The following is a 24,310-nucleotide window of genomic DNA, read 5'->3' on the forward strand; positions in this document are numbered from 1 at the left end:
TTCATCATATTTTCTTTTTTTTTTTGTAAATAAACGCAAAACTTATCAGCCAAAATTTACCACTAAAATGAAGTACAACATGTGGGGAAAAAACAATCTCAGAATCGTTTTGATAAGTAACAGTGTTTAAAAGTTATAACCATATAAAGCGACGCATGTCAGAATCCAAAAAATGGGACTGAGCCTTAAGCTGTAAAATGGCTGCGTCCTTAAGGGGTTAAAAGGGGTTTGCCCATGAACCCTATTACTTTACAATTTTACTCAGTTTTATTGCTGTTTTTGCTCAGTGATGGCCAGAGTGGGGACGGGGACTCTATAAGCAGACACTTCATGAAGCCTCTGTGCTACGAGATGCTTTGTGTTGACAATGTGCTTAGATTATTAGGGTACAGGGTTTATCTACACTTATTTAGCTTAGGAAGATTATACTAGATTCTAATAGGAGACAGGCCAAAGTCTTGAGATGGATACAAGTCACTCTCCAGCCTCACCCAATCAATAAAACACATAGTCAGTACTGATATACACCCCTCCCATTTTATCTCATTTTAGGGTGGAGTCACACAGTCAGTTTTTCAGATTCAGTTTTTGATGCCCAAACCCAGAATGGAGTAAAAGTTGGAGGAGCAGCACCTTCTAATTATTTGTCTCAACCCATTACAATCCACACATGCTTTTGGCTTCAAAAACTGCATATGAAATTTTGAACGTGTGACCGCACCCTTAGATCTGCTGCTGTCTTCTCTACACCCTGCTGTGAACAGTGTAGAATCTGTCCTCCAGCCTGTCCCCAGAATACAAGAGAAGCTAAAGGAATCTACCTACCATAGCCAAGTGTTTACGGCCAGATCCAGGGACAAAGGTTGGGATTACATGTTTTTGTTTTTTTAAAAAAAATAACAATGAATTAGAGTGTGTTATTTTGTTATCCTGAGTATATTTAAGAATCTTGTCTTTGTGAGAATACCCCTTAAAATAGTTTTGAAGCGCAATTCAAAGGCAGTGGAGTATTTCCTTAGCATATATGTGTTTAAACGTAAAGGAAATCTACTATTTGATTTGATGCATTATGAAGCAAACATACCTTGAGAATGCTGTAGCTACACTGATGCAGAAGTATATCTTGTTTAGCGCCCGTGCTGAGTGGTTTTGCTGAAAACAATTATAATGAAGCTCTCTCCCTTCTGTGCCTGGGGTCAGTGCTTTTCCTTTCACGTTAGTTATGGGCTGCACCTGATGATGATGTAATCAGTGTTCTTCCTGCCAGGCAGAATAATCAACTGCTGCACCATCCCCCAGCTGCTGTGTATGAGTGGTCTAGCTCAGATTGATTAGTCCTGTCTTGGCTGTTCAGAAAGCTTGTGTATGTGGATCCAGCTTTCACAAGGTCCTGAGTTTTATAATAGTTTTTTAAGCAAAACCACTCAGCTCAGGGATTAAACAAGATTTGATCCTGCATCAGTGTAGTTACAGCATTCTCAAGGTATGTTTGCTTCATAATGCATCAAATCAAATGGTAGATTTTCTTTAAACGCTTGTGAGTGGGAACAGGCAACACATGTTTTGCATGTAAACAATATAAAACACATGGGGGAAGATTTATCAAGACTTGTACGGCAGTTTTCTCCTGAACCACCAGGAAATGTGGGCATGAAGGAGGAAGATGGGGGTTTGGGTCGGCACTGGCTATAACCTGGGCTTGGTCTGGTAGAGGTTTTAGCGGCACGGTAATCATCATACCCTGGCGCTCAACACCTGGTCCTCAATCCCAATGTTTCCATGAAAAAGATAGCGAGGATCTCCTCTCCGCTGCTTTTTAATTGCGTTTCAAAATAATATAAGCTTTACATGTGAACGAGGCCTAATAGATAAGGCCCATCTCCTCACATAGCTACAAGTTATACTTTATGCCACTTCATGCATGACAGTAATAACTGTACACATCGGCCTCATAAATACACCAGCCTCATAAACTGCCCTCCTGAATACTCCAGCAATTACATTCAATGGTCTTGTGACTGATCTTTTCAGTCAAGTGTCTGGGTATCTGCAACACACAGATATGATCCTGGCCTGAATGGACCCCATACTCTATAGATACATGTGCGGATGGGGCGGCAATTATGTGCCCCGTCACCCTCCAGCCTCACTCACCGCGCACCACCGACAGTGACCCTGCGCCCCGAGGGGGAAAAGACCGTAGAGGGGGAAGAACTGCCCGGGGGTCCTAAGCTTTTCCTTCCGGCAGGACCACGGACTCCGAGGGGCCGCCGGGCAGTCGCCACAGCCTGGGCTCTGGGAGACGGGAACATGGTGGATGCTCCAGACTTGTCAACGCTCCCGCCACAGTGAGGAGAAAATATCGCGCGTGGAACAGGGAGATGACACACGCGGCCGCTACAAGTGACGTGAGAGGGAGGAGGGCGGGCGGCTGGCGAGCCCGGGGCCACTGTGCATGTGCGAGGCTCGGAGGCGCGGGGTGTCCCCGTCACAATGTCACCCTGCCCGACGTCCGAGCACACACAACTGGACGCAGGGACCGAGCCGAGACAGCCCCCTCAGTCATGACCCGGAGAACCCGTGACTGCCGGGGGCGGGGTTATATGGCTGAGTGGCCACTTGTGAAAAGGATCACCAGTACGAGGTATGAGGGAAAACAAAATGGAGCAAAGGATGTGAAGATGGGGGCAGCCGCTAGCGGCCGGGGCTACAGGGCGGCACCTGACGGGAGGCGTCTCACCAGGGGGAAGTTTGCCTGTGGCTGGAGTTTGGGTGTATAATCAGCGGGACCCGGGGCAGGGCATGAGCTGTGCCAGGGCCTGGCAGTGTAATGGACAGCTCCCTGCTGTCACCCCGTATCTACTACACAGAATCTGCCCAACTTTATTGTACCGCACAGGATTATAATCCCGGACAGTTTGTATTTGTCAGATTATAATATGTTTTGCTCTATATGAAGCAATGCTGGGACTGCCCCCGCTGCCTTCATACATCACAACATCTGGACAAGCGCTCAGGGATGTCCTGTGTGGACATGGCCTTATCAAGCAGGGACTAGCAGTCCTGAAAGCTTGTTTGTAACGTCTTCTGGTTCAGTTAGCCATCTCAAGCAGGCTATCTTTTTGGCTGTACACTTTTATTATAGCAATTGGGGAAAGGGGGGGGGGGGCTTTGCCTGTCACTTGGGAAAGGTTTTGATCTGTATTCATTGCCTCCTGTCTCAGCAGATCAGTTGTGGCAGATGCACAGATGACTGCCCATTGTTTACAAGATTTATCATATATACAGGGTGTAAGGCTAATTTGGCAATGCCGTATTCTCACCTAACTGTAGCCTGGGCGACCATACAGCACTGCTCACCCCTCCCCTCCACACAGTGATGCATGGCGCCCGCCGTACGTACAGAGAAAGAGGGTGGAAGGGGCCTAACAAAAAGGTCAGGATGGTGGAATTTCTTGCAAAATACACAAAGGATCAAAAAATTGAAAATACATATGTCAAATATTTTTCAAAACTGCATCAAAAAGATATCAAACTGAGCCTCCTATCTATAACCTCTGCAGGGGGAACTTAAAGCGGCATAGGTCCTAACTTTCTGATCAGTGGGGGTCTCCGTGTTGAGCAGCGCTCGGCAATTTCCATCAATTCCATAGAGATGATGCGCGGCTGTCTGCTCCATTAATCTGACGGAGCGTTGAGGGATCCGACTGAGGTACGTGGGACCCCATCAGACCCCTCGTTTTCGTGATCTGTGGGTGTCTCAGCACTGAGATCCCCACTGATCAGCCAGTTAGGCCCTATCCACAGGATTAGATCTAACTTTTCTTTGTGGGAAAATCGTATCTATCACCAGGATAAAGGACTGTATGAAAATAAGCTTGAGGGGCTCCAGGCTCCCTAGGTGTTAATGGAGCCTGGAGCCCCTCGGGCTCATTTGCATTCAGTCTTGCATCGTGGTGGTAGATGTCCTTTAACCCCTTAAGACCTTGCCTTTTTTGTTATTTCATTTCTATTTTCCACTCCCCACCTTCAAAAATCTATAACTTTTTTTTTTTTTTTACTTTTACTATTTTTCAGACTACCTAGGGTACTGTAACCCTAGATTGTCTGATCATATACTGCCATATATACTGTATCATATACTGGCACACTACATTATGGCAGTATACCACGCAAAAAAACCCGTCTGGGTTCTGGTGTTATAGAGCCTAAATTCCAATACTGTTTGAGTGTGAAACATTAATTTTATTGATATGCATTAAAAACATTTAAAACATAACAAACACCCATCAAAAAGATGGGAGCAACCAGATGCCCCTGATACAGGCTAACTGGTATACTCACTCCCCCCTGCAATCTATGTAAAGACAAATAGACAGACCCACAGGAAATAACAAAGACATAGCATGGGTAACATTCAATGCAAAATCACTTAAGCCATGTAACTTTACCCGGTATGGTCAGATCAGGGGGGGCAGTCACTGATCACAGTGTTTACTGGTGTGGGAGCCGCACTTACCAGGGTTAATACGCAATTGACACAGTACAGATTGTTTACACGTTATGGCAGTATAAAGGGATTTTCCTCCTCATTCATTACAATGTGCTGATAGCATTGTAATGAAAGGGTTAAAACGAGACCGGGTCTTATTGCAGATTTGAATTCCCCATGAAAAATTATATTGATTTGACAACGGTCTTTTTCAATTTTGGTGACAGATGGTGCTGTAATCACCAAAAATCTAAATGTGTGCAAAAACACTGAAAAAGGGGATATTTGGATAAACATCAGATTCAAAATCTGAAAATAGACATATGCAATATTTGTCTGAATTTAACATTGAATAGTATTAAAACACTTAAAGTATTATATTTGAATATATATTATAGTATTATATTTGTAATATTTGAAAACTTTGTAGGCAACAAAAAAATTCAGCATCTTCAGAGGGGAGAAACTTAAAGCATATATAATGATTTTACGAAATTATTGAAAGCAAACAGAACGATGCCTGCTTTTCTTTCCAAAGTAATGGCATTTTCTGTTCTGAAAGTATTTGACAAAAATCTTTCTCACTAGAGGTGAAGTGCGTCTATGTGTCTTTCTGTGCTTTGCAAATCATGGCTGTATCCGCATTAAAAGGGAACCTGTCAGTGCAATTTCTTATAGAAAAAAACTCCCCACATATTAATACTAATCTCGTTCCACTTGGTATCTAGCATGTTGTGAAGCCTGCATAGTACATCCTGAATTCGCTGTGCAAGCACTGTATATGTCGCAGATGCGCAATGAAAACAGGGCTTTATTCTGCCTCCACTTGAAGAACTGCAAGAGTAGTTGCCAATGTGGGATCTGCAGATGTGACTCTGATGTGCCTCAACAACTTACTTACCTACTTATGTATGTAAGCATAAAAGTTTTCCTTCTGTATACAGCCTTCATGACAGTTGATTTGAGACCCCAAATCCCTGATCTAGAAGGAGTTCTGGTGGGTTTAGGGTCCCAAATTGACTTGACAGGTCCTCTTTAAAGGAATGTACCATAAATACCAGTAGTGCAGGGTTATGGCAATAATAAGAGTTATTCTACCCGACTTGTGAGGTGACCCCCAACATTCACTATGGAGATTGAATGGAGCTCTACAGAAACTGTTCTGTGCTAAAGAGCTTATCCAGGGAACTAGAATATCTGTCCCTACATTGGAAGCCTGACCAAAACTTTCTGTCCAGTTCTGACAATGAGTCCCCCATTTCCCTCTTTGATGTCCTTGCCGGGCAGGCTGCCACTGTATTTGTAGCTAAATCGCCATTCACACCTGTTTCCTGAGTTTCTGTTGCAGTCTCCATTTTAGGAAGTTCTTCAGTTGCCATCCGTTATTTAGAGCCGAAAGAAACATAGGGCTGCTGCATTACCAATGCAGGTGTGAACTTGGGCTACATTCACACTGCCGTTGCCCGCCGCACCGTAGCACGGCAGGCAACGGCGGCGCATGGGGAGAGGAGGAAGAGGCGAGCGCAGCTCACCCCTGCCCTTCTCCATAGGAACATATGGCACATGGTGCCGTACTACGGAGAAAGATAGGACGTGTCCTATCTTTCTACGGAGTACGGGGCGGTGTACAATGTTATGTATCAATGTGGGAATGAATGCCGGTGGGGGGGTGGGCACAGTAATCTTTCAGTCAGGGGCCCCAAAATTCCTAGTGGCGGCCATGATTACAAAAGATACAAAACTAGACTGAACTGCCTGTGATGGCTATCAATCTATATAAGCATCTGACTGCACACAGCCTAAGAGCTCATACACACGAACAGCCGCGCTGGCACTATAATGGTTAATACATTGCCAACCGGGTTTAGCCGGCAGGGACTCTGTCCTCTGCACTATGTACAGAGATTACCACGGACTGCACACATTTGTGTGTATGAGCCCTAAGTCCGGCTGCACACAAATGTGCTCAGCCTGTGGAAACGGATCTGCATGTTCCGCTGGACAGGAGTCCTTGCATCATACAGAAATATGATGCAAAGACTTCCATCCTGTGCAAGGTGTGCAGTCTGTGGGATCGGACCAACGTAGGGTTCAGTTTCCACAGACTGCACAGGTTTGTGTGCAGTTGGCCTGACTAGCACTATTTCTGTGTATTTTCAATGGCAATATGCTAATTAGGCTCTCCACTGTCAGATGGGTGTTTTTGGGTTGGAGCATCTTGGCCCCACCCATCTAACAGTACAGATCCAAAAATAGGTCTGCTGCTTTATGATGGCGATCACAACATAGATGTGAACAGTTACTTTACTTCTTTTGAATCAATACTTAAGCTTTATTTGTATATTTGTTCTTTGTTTTAATATAGGTGATTATTATAAAGAGGAAAATGTCGACAGAATGCCTGATGAATCCAGATTTCCTAATAGAGTTCATTGAAATGTACCGCTCTCTTCCCTGCTTATGGAAAGTCAAGTCTTCTGACTATTCCAACAGGCAGAAAAAAGCAGAAGCTTATGAGAAATTACTCAGTCTTTGTAAATCAGTTTGTCCCTCAGCAACCGTAGAACTTGTCAAACATAAAATTGCAAATTTGCGGACAGTTTTCAAAAAAGAATTGAAGAAAGTAGAGTCCTCAATACAGTCTGGCGCCTCCGGTGATGAAGTTTATATACCCCGGCTCTGGTACTTTGACCTTCTGAAATTTACAATAGATCAAGAGGCTCAACCACAGCCACAACCTGTATACCACTATCCTGAAGCTTATGATGTGCGACAAGAGGAAGAAAACACAGATGACAGCCTAGAGAGTGCTGGGGAATGTACAAACTTCTCCCAGGTAAATCTGCTTTGTTTGACTTTTTATTAGGTGCATTTATGTGCATCTGCTGCTGCGTTTCTACCAAAAAATTATTGAAGAAAAACAATAATCCTTTGCATATTGCAGAAAGAATAAGCCTGTTATGTTCTGTATCTACTAACCCATTGAGGCATCAGATGTTGTGTCACGGCGAGGACGCCGCCGCCTCGTCACGTGACATGGGGTGCAACTGAACGGGTTAATTTAGCCTACTCAAACTTGCGCTCACCTTTCACTCAGGACACAAATTGAGCCTAAATCACACCTCATACAGCTCCAGCACCCCCCAGATCCGCTGCCACCACTTATTGCATTTATACTAGGACCAATAAGTATCCCACTCTACATCAACTCTTCCTTCTCAGGCAGTCACCTTGTCACACCACTAGACATGCACACTCAGCACTCTAGCAGTCACACAGCTAACCACACTTCACAAGGCTATGAGTTCGCAGAGCATACAGGGACCAAAATTAAAGTGAAAAGCTTTAATTACAAAAACTTGATCAGTGCATAAAAAAGATATTAAAAACAAAAGGATTACAAAATAAAATAACACACAACATGGCAAAACAGTTATAAAATAAAAAGGGAGAAAAATAACAGAAACTTACAAACTTAAAGTAAATCCTGATCCCTGGAGGTGGGAGAAATAAGGAAGACACTCAGCTTGTCAAGCAGCCCCCAAAATGTGAACCCCAATTCCTGGATTTCATATTGTTTTATATCTTTTCAGTTTGGTTAGATTTCAGAACCGACCATTCATTAATTAGTCCAGAGGGTCATTCACGATTGGCCAAAGTTTTAATGAGGGGGGAGAGTCCAGGAATATTTAAACAGTTCTTTGTTTCCAAATCCCTAGATGCAGGGGTGGGGGTAGGTGCAGAGGAGAGGTGACCAAATGGCTTTTGAGGTCACCACAGAACATTCTGCAGGTCAGAGTTTATCAGGTTGTAAGGATCTCCAGGATGTTGTAAAAGAGGCCTGGACGCTTCAATGGATGCCATATATTTCAACCAAGTTTGTAATTGCCCAATAGTTCAACAAATCTTACACATTCACGATTAATATCTCCTGGACATGTTGCTATGCAAAAACCTTCTTTAAAGGGAACCTATCACCATCAGAGGACTGGTTGCTATAGATAAAGTACTGTATATGCCAAATATGTTCTTAAAAAATATCTGGGGTGGTTAATCCAGGAGACATATGCAAGTTTGCGGTTGCCGTCACACATACCGCTATGATTCTGTTTATAAATGGAATCAAATTGCACGGGGGTGTGCCACGGCCCAATATGTGCGTTTCTATGGAAATGCATTCGATCGGTAACCAGCTCCTGGCGTCTTGCATTTAGACAATATAAGACAGCATGTCTTGGCTACCAATCGCACGCATATTCATAGAAATGCATATACGATTGGGTCATGGCCACCCTCTGTGCGCTTTGATTCCGTTTATAAATGGAATCAAATCAGTATGTTTGACCGCACCCTGTTGGAACACACTTGTGTTATGGCATAGTTTTAAATGTTAGAAAGTAAAGAAAAAGATGCCCCATTTCAAAAGGACTTTGATTAAGGTCTTTCTTTCTTTTTTCCGGATTAAGTATTTTGAGGTACATTTAAAAACTGGTTTTATTTTTGTAGGGGGCAGGGTGTTTTTACAGTACTAGGCTAGGTTCATACCATGTTTTATGTTTATGCTGCACGAATACGCCAAGAACACATACACTCTACATATGCATAGACATATAGGGGTTTATTTATCATATGCCGGCACTCGTGGTAGCATTGGCGATCATTTTGGGGCTTCTATGCCACTGGCATGGCACAGAAGCCCTAATAAATATCCCCCATAGTGGCAGGCATACACTTTGCCTCTATCTGCACAATATACATTGTATACTGTGCAAAAAGCAGGAGGATGAACTTGTACACTCGTCAGAGGCCATTGAAAACTATTTTTTGGGGGGGAAGAGTGCAGCAGTACTGCATTTGCCCCTGTTGTCCGCAGAGCTTACATTTAGGCTGTGTTCACAGACAGCGTTTGAGTTGCACTTACAATGCGTTTACAGTGCATGTAAACACAATCTTAATTTAATTTATTGTACACTGTGCTTTTTGACAGCGCCAGCCAAATGTTGTATATTTTCGGCCACCGCTGTCAGCAGTGGCCAGGATGTGACCTCTTATTCGGTAAGAGGTCGGATCTACTAATACATACTTTCCCAACATAATTATTTTTTTAAATGGCTGGCTGGGGAGAGGATTATGGGGCTATTTTTTGGGGGTGAAATGTCCTCTGTAAAATATAAACAAGTTTTTTTGAAGAGTTATTGTTTTTATTCCAAATACAGGCAGTCCCCGGGTTACGTAGAAGATAGGTTCTGCAGGTTCGTTCTTAAGTTGAATTTGTATGTAAGTCAGAACTGTATATTTTATTATTGTAGCCCCAGACAAATTATTTTTGGTCTCTGTGACAGTTGAATTTTAAAAATGTTGGATTGTCATATGAACCAGGATTAAAGGAAACCTACCATTTAGAATGGTAGGGGTAAGCTGTAAGTACCGAGTTTAGTGTTATAAACTGCGGTATCACGGTTTTAACACTTTTGAAACTTTAGAGCAGAAGACGCTTCGGCGCTGCGTGCGCAAGATTGTGCGCGCGCCTCCATAGGAAATAGCGGAGATGTCGCGCGCAGCGCCGAAGCCCCTTCTGCTCTAAAGTTTAAAAAGTGTTAAAACCGCAATACCGCGGTTTATAACACTAACGAAAGTAAGTACCGGCACCAGCTCACCCTGAGCTGGTGCTCGGTACTTACAGCTTACCCCTGCCATTCTAAATGGTAGGTTTCCTTTAATAATAAAGCTTCATTGCAGACACCTTTGATAACTGTTTATTGTAGACTAAGGCTAAAGTACAGTGAATTGACAACATCAAGAGGTCCGTTTGTAACTAGGGGTCGTCTGTAAGTAGGGGACCGCCTGTATGCAGTTATGTGCAGATATGATTAGAAAGTAAGACCACTACCTCTTTTATGCTGTTGACAGCGCTTCTTGGGGCTTATGGTTTTTATTTTGTAGTACCTACAAACTTACTTTTATTACTTTTTTGTTTATTAGTCTGGGTTTGTACTATTGCAACAGATACAGATAAGGCTGGGTTCACATCATGTTGTGTGCCATATGTTGTAAGGACACGTCCGGGGGATTCCACCATGTGTCCTTGTCCTTAGGCTACATTCACACGATGTATGCCCGCCGTACCGTAGTACGGCGGGCATACATCGGCGCTACGGAGAGGAGCAGGGGATGAACGCTGCTAACCCCCGCCCCCCTCTCCATAGGAAGATACAGCGCACAGCGCCGTATCACGGGAAAAGATAGGACATGTCCTATCTTTTCCCGGGCTACGGAGCGGTACAGTGCCGCACGTGTGCTGCACCGTACCGCTCCCGTACATGGGCGTGAGCCCATAGAAGTGTATGGGGGACGTATATCGGCCGTATATATGTCGGCCGTATATACGTCCCCCATACATGTGTGTGAATGTAGCCTTACAATGTAGGGTACAGACGTATCCCACTGTACGCTTGTACAGGGGGAAATCTCACCCAGAGACCCCCTCTCCATGAATGTGGGGGAGGAGTCTACATCTACATGTGTGGGGTGTTTCACCAGTGATGTCACTGTCTAAATATGGACAGTGACATGAGCGTGTTACCCCTACCTGCTGAGCGGGATATCTGCTTGACAAGGCTGCAGGGAGGGATGCAATATGCTTCATTCACTCCCCATAAGCTTCTATTGTCTCTGTTGAACATATTGGTCGCTCAGCAGGAGGGAGCAGGATGGAAAAATGTAGCTTTCTACGTCTTTCCATCCTGCCTTTTTTGGCCTAACCAACATATAGTGATTATACAGAGGTAAAAAGTATGCCTCCTTCTGCTACTATATGTCAATGTATATGCTCAGCGTATCTACCGGGAGCTTTCCCAGCGGATATGCTAAGCGTAAACATAAAACGTGATGTGAAAATAAAATACCCTGCATCTTGTCAGTGTTAAGGCTCTTGCACACAGACGTTGGGGGAGATTTATTAATGTCTTCGACAGAATTCTGGCGTAGTTTGCACTAAAAAATTGTCTGCGTCTTGACAGAAGAGACGTGGTCTGTAAAAGGGGGTGTGGTCTGTAAAAGGGGGTGTGGTCTCGTGCGCCAAAAATACTCTTGACCCAACAGAATTTTGTCCTAACTCTCTGGCTAAAGTAAGACAACTAATAGGAGGTGCGGAGTAGAGGACAACTAGACAGTCTTATACTGCATCAGATTTATCATCCAGCACCAGACACTGTCTAACCTTAGGACATTTTTTATAAATCTGCCCCATTGTTTTTGAGCTTGTGCAAGCTGTTTTTTTGGCTGCTGAAACCAAGTAAAAATAGTGGTAGATTTCCCTAAAGCAGGGATAGGGAACCTATGGCTCGGGAGCCAGATATGGCTCTTTTGTTGCCTGCATCTGGCTCTCAGACAGCTGTGGCTACCTATCTACTTGGGGTCATGTGCTGTGGCTACCTATATACTGGGGGACTTGTGCTATGGCTACCTGGTAGCCATCTGGTAGCCGCCGGTCTTTATAGGAACCCGGGAAGTGGGCAGAGGCAATCAGCAGGGCATTGGCCCTTTAAATCTGCGTGTTTTGGCACGTGCTGGCCAGCCAGGACGCGAGCCAGAAAGTGGTGGGTTGAGTGAGCTCAGAAAGGAGCACCACCACAGAGAGAGGCACGGGTGTGCCTGTGATCCGAGACCTAGATCGCAGGGGCATCCATGACACTGGGACTACCTATCTACTGGGGGGCATGTGCATTTGGTACGGCTCTTACGGAATAACATTTTAAAATATGTGGCGTTCATGGCTCTCTCAGCCAAAAAGGTTCCTGACCCCTGCCCTAAAGGGATTAAAAAAACCTGGTGGCCAGAGTGAGAATAGCAGGTTATAGTACTTTTTAAAATCTGGGTGACCTGGAAAACATTTTTTACAAATCATTAATTATTCCTTAAAAAATAGGTTGTATGTAAAAATGATTTTCTGATCACTGCAGTTCTTTAATGCGTTCCCGCCAAAGCCCCTTTTCAATTTTGCGTTTTCCTTTTTTATTTTTCCATTTAAAGAGTTGTATGAGGGCTTGTATTCTGCGTAACAAATTGTACTTCGGAGTGACCGCATTTAATATTCCATGCTGTTTACTGGCAAAAAGTTTGAAATGCAATGAAATTGGTAAAAAATGCATTTGCGCCATTTCCTTGTGGCCTTGGTTTTTACTGTTTTTACTGTGTGCCCCAAATTATATGTCTCCTTTATTCTTTGAATTTAAGAAAATTAAAACCTTCTTTCCAAAAATAATCTTCATTTCGCCATTTTCTGACGCTAATAACTTTTTCAGACTTCGGTGTATGGAGCGTTGTGACATTTTTGCAAGATAAGATGATGTTTTCATTGCTACCATTTTGAGGACTGTAAAGCCTTTTGATCAATTTTTACCTAACTTTTTATATGTTGTAAAATGGCAAACAAGTGGCGTTTCCAACTTTTGTGCGCTATTTTCTGTTACAGGGTTAGACTCTGGGAATTTCTATTATTATATTATGGTAGATCAGGCATTTTGGGTTGCAGCAATACCCACAATGTTTATGATTTTTACTGTTTATTTTTATATCAGGGTGATTTTAATTTTTTTAAAGTTTTTATTTTAACTGTTTTTTTTTTTTTTTTACTATTTTTCAGATCACCCCCCCCCCAGGGTACTTGAACCCTAGGTTGTCTAAATGATGACAACATTGTGATCCTGTCATTGTTCTGAGTAACAAGTTGGTGTCAGTTTCTAGGCCTAAATCATTGTGCCAGCTTCCCTTTAAGGGTGAACAAAATTAACATTAATTTATTAGTAATAAACATTAATTGTAGCCATTTACAAAACCTCTTATCTTGCCCTCCCCCATCCCTGATTTGTTTGTTACTTGATTTGGTGGAATTTCTGTCTTTTCTAAAAATAAGATATTCTATGAAACCTACTTTTTTTTTCCCCCATGGTTTACTTAGCGTACATACTCTGCTCACAAAATGTTAGGAATATTTGGGTGTGGATAAAATGTCAACATGAACCTGAAATGCACTTTAACCTTTACAGTACTCTCTAAACTATTGAATGCACATATACAGTTGTTCAGTGGTTCATTACTTTTTATACAACTTGCTGTTCTTTTAGCTTAATGATAATTCTATTCAGTTAATATTGGTATTTAAACAGTCCTCCTCCTCATGCTGTTCACAATTGACATCATGAGCCCAAGACGAGCCCTAACATTTTATCAACAGTATTTCACCATTACTTCGAGCATAATGTGAGCTTAGAGTTTTGCAACAGAGATACAGAGACAATAGAGGCACAGACGTTTCATATTCCACACTGATGAACGCTTCATTGTCAACAAATTTCCATGTGGAACCTAAAGGTGAATGCACTTGAATGACATAATTAATCCAGTTATTGTGCCGGTGCATGAATAATACAGGCCTCATTCCATCTTTATAGATGATTAATCCACCAGTTCATTGAGGTTTGCATCATTATCGAAAAGCTACTGGAGGCTGAAGTACCACAAATGGAGCGGCCTGCATTTTCTCCATACCTAAATCGCCATAAAAACATAAGGGATTAGTCAACGCCATGTAGGGTCTCGAAACTCTGTACCCCAGAACCTTTCAAGAAGAGTGGGAGGCTGTGTCCATTGGTTTATTTTATAGTATACCCACCACTGTTGTGGGCTTTTCTTTGAGATGAGAAGATTGCATTCTTCTACTGAACAGCCCTACGTTCATGGTATAATATTACTGCAGGGTAAACTTTTTATGTTTTCTATAAATTTCACCTGAAATACAGATTTCCCGAACTTTCAGTGAGTAGTTTAGATCAAAAAGAGATATCAGAGCTGCAGCTGTAATGTGACAAAGGTAGTATATGATAAGGTACTCAATGTACTCCAAGGGAGTTTCCCATAAACAACATTCTCCTCTTTCCACAGGATACTGGTTATATGTCTGATCACTTGGGGGTCCAACTGAATGATCTAGAGTCTCCTTTAAATGACAAAAATGTGGACTTTTAGACTGACTGGGTCCATAACTATTTACAATAAAGGTCTAAAGACGACCCCTCTGGGGCTCATTGGTTAATTATTAAACTTTACTTTTATTTCACAGTGTTAAAAATTAAAACTCATATGAGCTATTGTTTGTCCTTCAGTGAATTAAAAATCCACAGCCATCGTGGAGCATCAGTCTCTAGTGTGAGTGGAAGCTACAGTGGCATCCGGACACTAAGCCACTTGTATTTGCCAAAGCCAACTACCCACACTATGGAGTACTGATGTATATTGGAGAATACATTTATTCATGTATATATCAGCGATATTATAATAAATAGTATGATTGTCACAACAGTACTATTATTCTGTTCATGACTGACTTCAAGAAAACACACAATAAGACAGGGGAGAAATTCCACCTTCAAACTGTAGATGTCACTATGACTCCTGGTACAGGGAGACCTTATGTATTGATGTCTCAATTAATACTCTAACAATTTTGCTACATAAGTATTCAATGCTGTAAACCAGTGATGGCGAACTTTTTAGAGACCAAGTACCCAAACTGCAAACCAAAGTCTACGCTATCATTGCAGAGTGCCACATGATGACCATTACCAGTACAATAAGATGAATACCACCATACTGATAATAAACAGACCACCATAGAAAGACCAACATCACCAATTATATCACAAAGCAGGAGCAAATACAGTGGGGAATACATCCCCCCTCCAGTGAGGAATACTACCCCCCTCCAGTGAGGAATGCTACTCCCCTCCAGTGAGGAACAGTACCCCCATCCAGCGAGGAACAGTACCCCCCTCCAGCGAGGAACAGTACCCCCCTCCAGCGAGGAACACTACCCCCTTCCAGCGAGGAACACTACCCCCTTCCAGCGAGGAACACTACCCCCTTCCAGCGAGGAACACTACCCCCCTCCAGCGAGGAACACTACCCCCCTCCAGCGAGGAACACTACCCCCCTCCAGCGAGGAACACTACCCCCCTCCAGCGAGGAACACTACCCCCATTCACTGAGGAACACTACCCCCATTCACTGAGGAACACTACCGCCACACAGCGAGTGTGGGTGCACTGAATTACAAAGTTACATGGAATCAGGCAGGTGAATTTTCGATCAAATGGCCGTCTGTGGCCATATATATACATATATCTCCCTTGGTCCTGAGCTCTGGGCACCTGTGCCATGCTGTCAGTGAGGGCAGTGTAGTGCACCCCAGGGTCACTGGCAGCATGGCACAGCAACAAGACGAGATCTGGGCCAAGGGCATTATATATGTGGCCATGGGAAGCTCTCATACTGGGCAGTTTGGGACACTAAACAATAAGGACCTATAGTTGTTTAGTGTCCCAATGCTGCCTGCCTGCTGCCTGTGACATATACACAAAGCAGTCCCTGCCTCCTCCTGTTACACTTATCTTTACAAGCTGCTGTACGCTCCTGCAGTTCCGTCTCTCTCCTTGTGTTTCCGGGCTGCAGGGGAGGAGGGGGAGGGAGTAAGAGAGTGTAAGGCAGCACTAGTGAGCACAGAGCAGCCTACAGTGAGATCAGGGCGATCGGCAGCTTTTCCTGCTGGCCGAAGCTTCATTGATTCAAGATATAGACGGCAGGGGAGATGGTGCGCGTGCCCTCCGTGGCACGCGTGCCATAGGTTCGCCACCACTGCTGTAAACACTCTCAGACCACCATTTTGGATTATACACCTTTAGACGATAGGAGACTTATAACAGCAGGCATGTCATTGAAGCTGTTTAATGATGACAGCAAATAATCTCTCAGCCCATCCCTGGCCGCAGTACTGGCTGACCTCTGCCATTGTTTGGCTCATTGGTAATTTCCTTTGTATGGGAAGGGACTTGGAATCAAAGACCAATGGGGACCCTTGAATCAATGGAATAAGAAGAATACATTATGAAACATTGATGTAAATAGTTTTAGTCCACAAAATTTCAATCTAGTAGGTAGTAACTTCCAGAATTCCAGGAGGGAATTGTTATTCAGGGATTACCAGCTGCACTCGACACCTTACATCTCCTAGAACTTGCTATACCTCACAATGATAGAAAACACAGTATGTTATTTTATTGTTGGAAAGAAGGCAATATTATAATGCACAGTGTATTTTTGTAGGTAATAATTTCAAAGAAGAAAATGTCTGCAGAGATATTTATGAACCCTGATTTCTTAAAAGAATTTATTGCAATGTACAGATCTTTTCCTTGCTTGTGGAAGTTGAAATGCGCAGATTATGCCAGCAGACAGAGAAAAGCCGAAGCATACGAAAAACTGCTAAATCTTTGTAAGACAGTGTGCCCCGCAGCGACTGTAGATCTTGTAAAACATAAGATTGCTAATATGAGAACAGTTTTCAAAAAAGAATTAAAGAAAGTTGAGTCTTCAAGGAAATCTGGTGCTTCCATGGATGACGTGTACATACCACGCTTGTGGTACTTTGACCTACTGAAGTTTACAATTGATCAGGAGGAGCAAATGCAATCTGTATCCAGCTATCCTGAGACATATGATGAACCACAAGATGAAGACAACACAGATGACAGCCTAGAGAGTGCTGGGGAAAATACAAACATAGCCCAGGTATGACATTGCTGAATATTGTCTGAGAACATTAGGGAATCCTGTTCACACAAGCCTCTGTTTTATTTATATCAGCTCATCCTGACATTCCCCACTGACCTTTTTCAGGGGAGTATTTTTTTACTTTCTGACAACTAAAAAGCACTTTAGACATAAAATAATAGAGACCCCGGATTGATCCTTTGAACACCGATGTGAATGGCGTCTTCTTACCCAATGCTTGACCCAAGGACATATATCACAGGGTGACACCTGTATGGCCTAGGACATATGCGATACATCCTCTCTTCATAGGGATGTAACTTCAGATCCTTGACACCTAGAATCTCACTTCTTTTTCCTAGGTACCAGAGAACCGGAAATATTTACATTTAAAGTGAGAATTTCTGTGCAATTTTATTTATAAAAATCACTCGCAATGATAATATCTCCGGTTCTCTAGCACCTAGAAACACAAAGTTAGATTCATGGTGGGAATTCTATGTGCCACAGATCCGAGGTTATAGTCCTCTAAAGTCTGCCCCCGCCTCCAGAATGCAGGGAGAAGTTTGGAGAAGGGTGCAGAGAGGAACTTCTCACACCTCACAGATAAAGTAAATATTGACTTTATATATTGCTAAGTTTTGAAAAGGGATAATGTTAACTATTGTTCTCCTACCCAGAACAATATTAAGGGGAAAATTGGTCTTTAATAGCAATATATTGAGCAATCCTTTTTTTTTTTTTTTTTTTTAAACAAAAATTAATAGAAACGATGAACATTTGATTCTCTTTGCCTACTGTGCACACACATTAATACCGCAACCCAGAACATGTCCAAAATATTGTAGGTAATATGAAAAACGCACACATATTCCTGAATAAAGTTTTCGTTTCACACCATCCTCCATTTACACCTACGTTATGGCATTCTAACTTTGGTGAATATAGACATGTGGAGTATATATGGACTCCTCACATCTTACTGTTTTTAGGAAAGTACATTTTCCTTATTAAAGTAGTCTGGATTTGTACATATTTTAGGGGAAATTTTGAATGTTATCACTGTTTGCAGCAAAGTTGCATGAAAGTGGTTGTGTGGATGAGTAAATTTTAGGTCCATGGTAGGCGTCGATTGCTGAAAAAAAATATGATTTTGACAAAATAGGAGCATTTTACTCTGTGCATTTTATATACTTTTTAAACACATTTGTGCATTACAACCAAATATTGCATGGCTTTTGCTTTAGCATTCTTGGGAGTGTAAATTCTTGTTGATGTTGTTGTTTATTTGTTTCCCTTTTTTTATGTTGTGATATATAAAATCTGCTCAATTTGTGTTATTAATTTTACATCAATGTGACGTGAGTGTTTGGGGCACATTTTTTGCCATGTTTTATAAAATTTTACACATTGAATCAAAATTGCATGAAGGTGCCTGTGTCTATAAACTTTTCATGCAACTTTGAAAATGGGGCAAGTGTCTGGGGTTTAGTATAATTCTTTATGCTGTAATTTCAGTTTTATTTGCATATTGTAAAAATTGCTATGGCCAACAACATTTTCAAAAATGGTTAAAAAATGTTCCTCTTTTTGGGATTGCACAATCTAGGTAAATATGTTAATTTTTCTGATGAAGTTGGTTTAGCTAAAAATGCATTTAACATTTTGGACATGTTATCATGTAAAGAGGGACATGTCGAGCGCTAAAAATGTTAAACCCAGAACCTCATTAGAGCACACCAATGCCTTTCTTTCTATTTTTCCCGTTTCAGCTTTATGCTCCCCTTTCAAAAAGCCATTTTTTCCATTTACAGAGATATATACGAGGGCTTGTTTTCTTTGTAGCAAATTGTACATCCTAGTGGCACCGTTTAATATTCTATGCAATGCACTGGGAAACTGGAAAGAAATTACAAAAAAACATATGGCCTGTGGGCTAAATCTGTCCCGCTAACGAGTTTTGAATGCCCCACATGACTGCCCACCAGATCATGGTCACATTCCTTTTGTCCAGCAGTCAAGGGGGGCAGTCAAAGATACTTAGCCGGCACAGGGGGGGCCCTCGGCAGCACACAAGCCAGGACTCGTGCACTGCTGCCGCTGACTGCTTGTGCACAGCTCCCAATGCTGGCAGTGCAATGACGTCCTTCATTGCCAGCACTGAGTGCTTTACTGCAGGAAAGAATACCAGAGTGACCAAACCAGAGGTAACGTGAGTTTTGTCTTGTGTGTTTTTTGTTTGTTTTTTTACTTAAACTGCCATAAGAAGGGGGATGGAATAGGGAGCATAATGAGAGGGAGTACTACTAAAGGGAGTATTATGAGAGGGATACACTATAAATAGGAACATAATGGAGGAGGTACTACACAGGGGGCATAATGAGAGGGGGCACTATAAAAGTGGGCATAATGAGGAGAATCATTATAAAGGGGGCATAATAAGATGGGGCACTATAAATGGGGGTTTAAGGGAAGGAGCATTATTAAATAGGGGGAATATAAATGGGGGAATAATGGAGGGTGTATTATGAAAGGTGGCATAAGGAGTGGGGCACTATAAATGAGGGGGCATTGGGTATTGAGTAGAGCTGCTTTAAGTATATTAGTACGGCCCTCTACAACCTTTTCAATTTTGTATGTGGCCCCATGGGAAAATTAATTTACCACCCCTGACCTGGCTTATTTTCTCATCTACTATGTTTCACCCTGAGGTAATAACCTTAGAATGCTTTAACTGACCCAAGTAAATTTGAGACTGGTTTGTCGTGATATGTTATACTTCACATTAGTGGGAAATTTTGGTTGATGCGTTTTGCAATTATTTATAAAAAGAAATTTGGTTAAATTTTGAATTTTAAATGTTTTGCTTTTCAGACATATATTCCTACCATCCAAATGAGTAACTAACTAACAGTTACCAAATCTCTGCTATATGCTGGCAGTTAGGTTTCTTAGTAAGGAATTTAAAAGGCTTAGGCTACATTCACACAATGTGTGGCCGCCATACCGTAGTACAGCGGGCACACGTCAGTGCTGGGGAGAGGAGGAGTGGGTAAGCGCTGCTCGTCCCCGCCCCTCTCTATAACAATGTATTGCGCCATATTTCGGGGAAAGATAGGACTTGTCCTATCTTTCTCCCGGCTACGGAACATTCGCCCATTGTCGTCCATGGGGGACGTATATATGGCGTATGTACATCCCCCAAACGGCAGTGTGAATGTAGCCTTACAGCAATTTTCCAACATTTTTCCAATTTTGAAAGAAATTTCTGAATGAAATATTTTGGGCAGCAATTTTTTTTTTTTTTTGGGGTTTGAAAGTCCTATTTATTAGAAACCTAGACAAAGAACCACATCTTCACTTCTCAAACTATTCAAAACCTTTGCTTCTGAGCCCGTCCGATCTCCAGTCCATACATATACGTCAGAAGGCATGTCCTGACCTACATGATGCATGAAGGGGTTAATATGATTTAATACATTTTAAATAATAATAAACCTTTATTTATATAGCACCATCATGCTATACAGATCATAAAAATGTGAATCTTTTGCAAAAAAAAAAAAATGTTTTTTTTCACCATATTCTGACACCAATAACTTTTTCATACTTAAGTGTACAAAGTGTAAGATGTTGTTTTATGTAGGATAAGCTGACATTTACATTGATACCATTTTGGGGACTGTGTGACCTTTTCACAACTTTTTATTCAAGTATTTATGTCTCGCAAAATGAAAAACAAGTGTCAATTCGAACATTTAGACGTTATTTTTCATTTCATTGTTCACTCATGGGAATAATGGTTTTTATATTTTGATAGATCGTGCATTATGGGACATGGTTATGCCTATCGTGTTCATGTTTATTTCCATACTGATTTGAGCTTTTAGCCAAACATAAATATAAAATGGAGAGAATTTTTTGATCACTTTTATTTAACACTATGGGGGCAGTTTATTATTCTTAAGAGAGATAGTAGACTCCCTTTAACCTCTTCAGGACAGAAAGGACATTTATTTACGGCATGACAGTAGCCAACTTCAAACCGCTATATCTCCTGAACCCTGCCACCTAGAAACACCATTCTTGTGTTACATGTCCAGTGATGTCCACCCTTAATTTTGTTTCTAAGTGCAAAATTCTCATTTTCTTCACATTTGTAGTCAATTTTTGGCAAATTTTAAATAAGTAATTATTAAACATAGTTTTGATGCTTTCAGTGTGAATCTACAATTTTTATAGTTCTGAAAATGCAGAAAACTCTTTGAATGAGGTGTGTCCAAACTTTGTGTGTACTGTGTGTGTGTATATATGTGTATATATATAGACACCGCATTATATCAGCTGATCAGTTTTCTGTTGTAGTTTGATTTGTAGTATGATTGATATAACAAATTAACAAACATAAGAATCTGTGTGCCTGTCATGTCATTGAGACAAACTGGCTCTTCTGTAGCAATGTGCCTCCTTATACAGGCGGTCCCCTACTTAAGGACACCCGACTTACAGACAACCCATAGTTACAGACAGACCCCTCTAACCTCTGGTGAAGCTTTCTGAATGCTTTACTATAGTCCCAGATTGCAATAATTAGCTGTAAGGTGTCTGTAATGAAGCTTTATTGATAATCCTTGGTCTGGATCTACAATTATAAAATATACGGTTTCGCCTTACATACAAATTCAACTTAAGAACAAACCACCGGACCCTATCTTGTACTGCCTGTACAGGCAGTATCAGGTCAGACTCTATAGCAGTGATGGCGAACCTTTTAGAGCCTGAGTGCCCAAATTTCAACCAAAAGCCACTTATTTATTGCAAAGTGCCAAGACAGCAATTTATTTCTTTCAACCGTTCAGCCTCCTAAAGACACCAACGCAGTTGAAAGGAGGAGGGCAAATTCACCTCTCATTATAGGAAGATTCTTTGAGTCCTGTCTGGTGAACTTCATCCTGGGCTGATGGCCTGGGTGCCCACAGAGAGGGCTCTGAGTGCCGCCTCTGGCACTAGTGCCATAGGTTCGCCACCACTGCGCTATAGGATATGAACACATGTTGTAGACATACATTTATCAAACCACGGTATCCACCATGGTTGTTTGGTATATCATAAAAAATCTATTCAAATATTTACTAGAAATGCATTGTCTGTAATCAATAATAATTATTATATATGATTTATTTATGTAACGAAATGCACAATTTCCATGACAGTGATTCAGCCGCTGTTTTTTATGAAGCCCCTGGTTTCTAAAAAACACCCAAAGTTGTACATTGGCAGAGGTTTATAAGGATGTCCTTGTTGCTTTTTTATTTTTTTCCATCACTAAGGTAGAAAACTTGAGCATAAACCTTTAGTATAAATTGACTTGTGGGAATTGAAACTTTACTACTTTGGGGATAGGAACCGTGTGCTGTATAAAGTCTCCTCCATTCCCTGTATGCCTACAGCTTAATCTTTAGTCTTCTTTTTGTAATGATTTATATATTTTCTTAATCTCTAGGTTTGCATTCGTACTCCACCACAAGAAGTCATTGAAATTCCCCATCACCCACAGAAGCAGCCGCAACCCATTCCAATGCCAAGCCAGAAAAAACGAAAGCCCGTCAATGATGATCTAAGTCGACAGCTGCTCTCTGAAGCTGCAGCTGTTTTAAACCAAAAAGAAGATGAATTTGATGCATTTGGTGTCACCGTCGCTGCAAAGCTGCGGAAAATGGATGACAAACAACGACTCTTATCAGAGGTTCTTATAACAGACATCTTGTTTAAAGGGATGATGAAGAAACTGACGGAAGAATCTAGCATTTCCCTCTTCCAAATGCCACACTATGCGTGTCAGCCGCCAAGCTGTTCTAACTCGGTGGACTATAATATTCAACACGCTCAGGCAATGACTTCCCCACGGCAAGATTATCATGAATACAGCTGTAGTCCTACACGGATGAGGGCAAATCAGTCTTTTTGTATGTCTCCACTGCCGAATTCACATGTTATAGAACCTTCCCAGTACAAAGAAGAACATTTATAAAAAAAAAATGCACATTTATAACAACACTTTTTAGTGTTTTTATTTGGACACTACAATTAAAGCTGTTCCTTATTAGGATATAATTTAATTTGTTTTTCTTACAAGATTGGCATTTTCTGTTTTTTTTAATTAAATTTTATAATTATTATGGCTTTTATATATAGTTTATTTAAGAAGCAAATTTGGTCTTTCGTTATATTTGGGTTTGTTGTTGCATTGAACAACATTGAAATATAAAAACATTTTATGAGGTGGGAGATGTAAAGTGAATATGACCTATATCTTCTACATCTCTTTCCTCACTGGTATTCATGTAATGGAACACAAAAAAAATGTATTTAAAATACATAAAGTATAATCCCCCCCCCCCTTATCTCCTCCTCGATCTGATGCTATAATAAACTGAAATACAAAAATTTTTCATGCATGCTTCAGGAGTTAGCCCCCCCCCCCGTTAGCCCCCACCTGTTCTTATTCTCGGTTAGACTACACATTGGCTGTAAAACTGAGTTGTCTGATAAAGGCCTTAGGTTATGCACATTTTTGTTTGCAATTTTAACATTTTTAGTTGATTTTGGCTTGCTTAAATCCCACCAAGTCTTATACTGTAATGCATACCTAATCTTATAGATTAGCCATATTAATATTAGGTCTTCAGTTTACACCTGCATCAGGGTGTTCCACTTCATTCTCCAATTTAAGCCGGCTACTTGTGTGAAGTGGTTTGCATATTGTCTGGGGCATGTACATGATGGTGAAGAATCTATGCTCAGCTTTGATACCCCAAATGTATAAAAGATGGTCATAACTAACGTGTGGCCAGCTTAGAAAGCCATGTTTCTTTAAAATGAAAAACAATATTATCATAAATGTATACATGTCACGCTTTTCTGTTCTTCCAATGGGGCATCATCTCAGGGAACAGTCTGCATGAGTTTCTAAGGAGTTACAATGAATACGAATAAGTTGACAGAGCAGATTTCTAGACTGTTTACTTATAAGATCTTTATGTATCAGAATATGGGGAGAATAACAACTAATACTGTCCTTCCATTGGGCAAAGATCACGTTGGCTCTAGCTGCCAATGCCATGCTGTACTAAGGCATCATGGGTTTGAAAATGAGAAATATAAAGAGCAGACAAGAAACTATTGCTGGGAAATACATGTATATGCTATTTT

General features: G+C 41.5%; 2 protein-coding genes across 7 annotated transcripts in view; one reads left to right on the forward strand and one right to left on the reverse strand.

Annotated features, from left to right (window-relative positions):
* NUP133 (nucleoporin 133) overlaps positions 1–2,312 on the reverse strand; it is a 43,085-nt gene extending 40,773 nt beyond the window's left edge. Inside the window, exon 1 of the mRNA XM_072141265.1 lies at positions 2,155–2,312. Within this exon, the coding sequence (XP_071997366.1) occupies positions 2,155–2,312 (158 nt within the window). The remainder of the gene's footprint in view (positions 1–2,154) is intronic.
* Positions 768–23,281, forward strand: LOC140121555 (uncharacterized). Of its 6 annotated transcripts, none has more exons than XM_072141270.1 (4): positions 768–862; positions 6,858–7,328; positions 16,652–17,116; positions 22,602–23,281. In XM_072141270.1, exons 2-4 carry the CDS (start codon positions 6,879–6,881, stop codon positions 23,127–23,129), a joined length of 1,443 nt encoding a protein of 480 aa, XP_071997371.1. In that variant the 5' UTR covers positions 768–862; positions 6,858–6,878; the 3' UTR covers positions 23,130–23,281. The 6 variants fall into 6 exon arrangements, with proteins under 6 accessions (XP_071997371.1, XP_071997370.1, XP_071997368.1 ...); XM_072141269.1 differs by lacking the exon at positions 768–862 and adding an exon at positions 1,383–1,483; XM_072141267.1 differs by lacking the exon at positions 768–862 and adding an exon at positions 2,507–2,644.
* Positions 23,282–24,310: the final 1,029 nt, after the last annotated feature.

The sequence above is a fragment of the Engystomops pustulosus genome, chromosome 3, assembly GCF_040894005.1.
Source record: "Engystomops pustulosus chromosome 3, aEngPut4.maternal, whole genome shotgun sequence".
Classification (NCBI taxonomy): Eukaryota; Metazoa; Chordata; class Amphibia; order Anura; family Leptodactylidae; genus Engystomops; species Engystomops pustulosus.

What these genes read in the sequence shown, in the direction of transcription:
- LOC140121555 (XM_072141266.1), top strand. Translation starts at nt 5,274, where the DNA reads ATGTCGCAGATGCGCAATGAAAACAGGGCTTTATTCTGCCTCCACTTG. An exon ending in TTACTTACCTACTTATGTAT is followed by an intron (nt 5,406 to 6,857) that starts GTAAGCATAAAA and finishes GTTTTAATATAG; the next exon opens with GTGATTATTATAAAGAGGAA. An exon ending in AAAATACAAACATAGCCCAG is followed by an intron (nt 17,117 to 22,601) that starts GTATGACATTGC and finishes CTTAATCTCTAG; the next exon opens with GTTTGCATTCGTACTCCACC.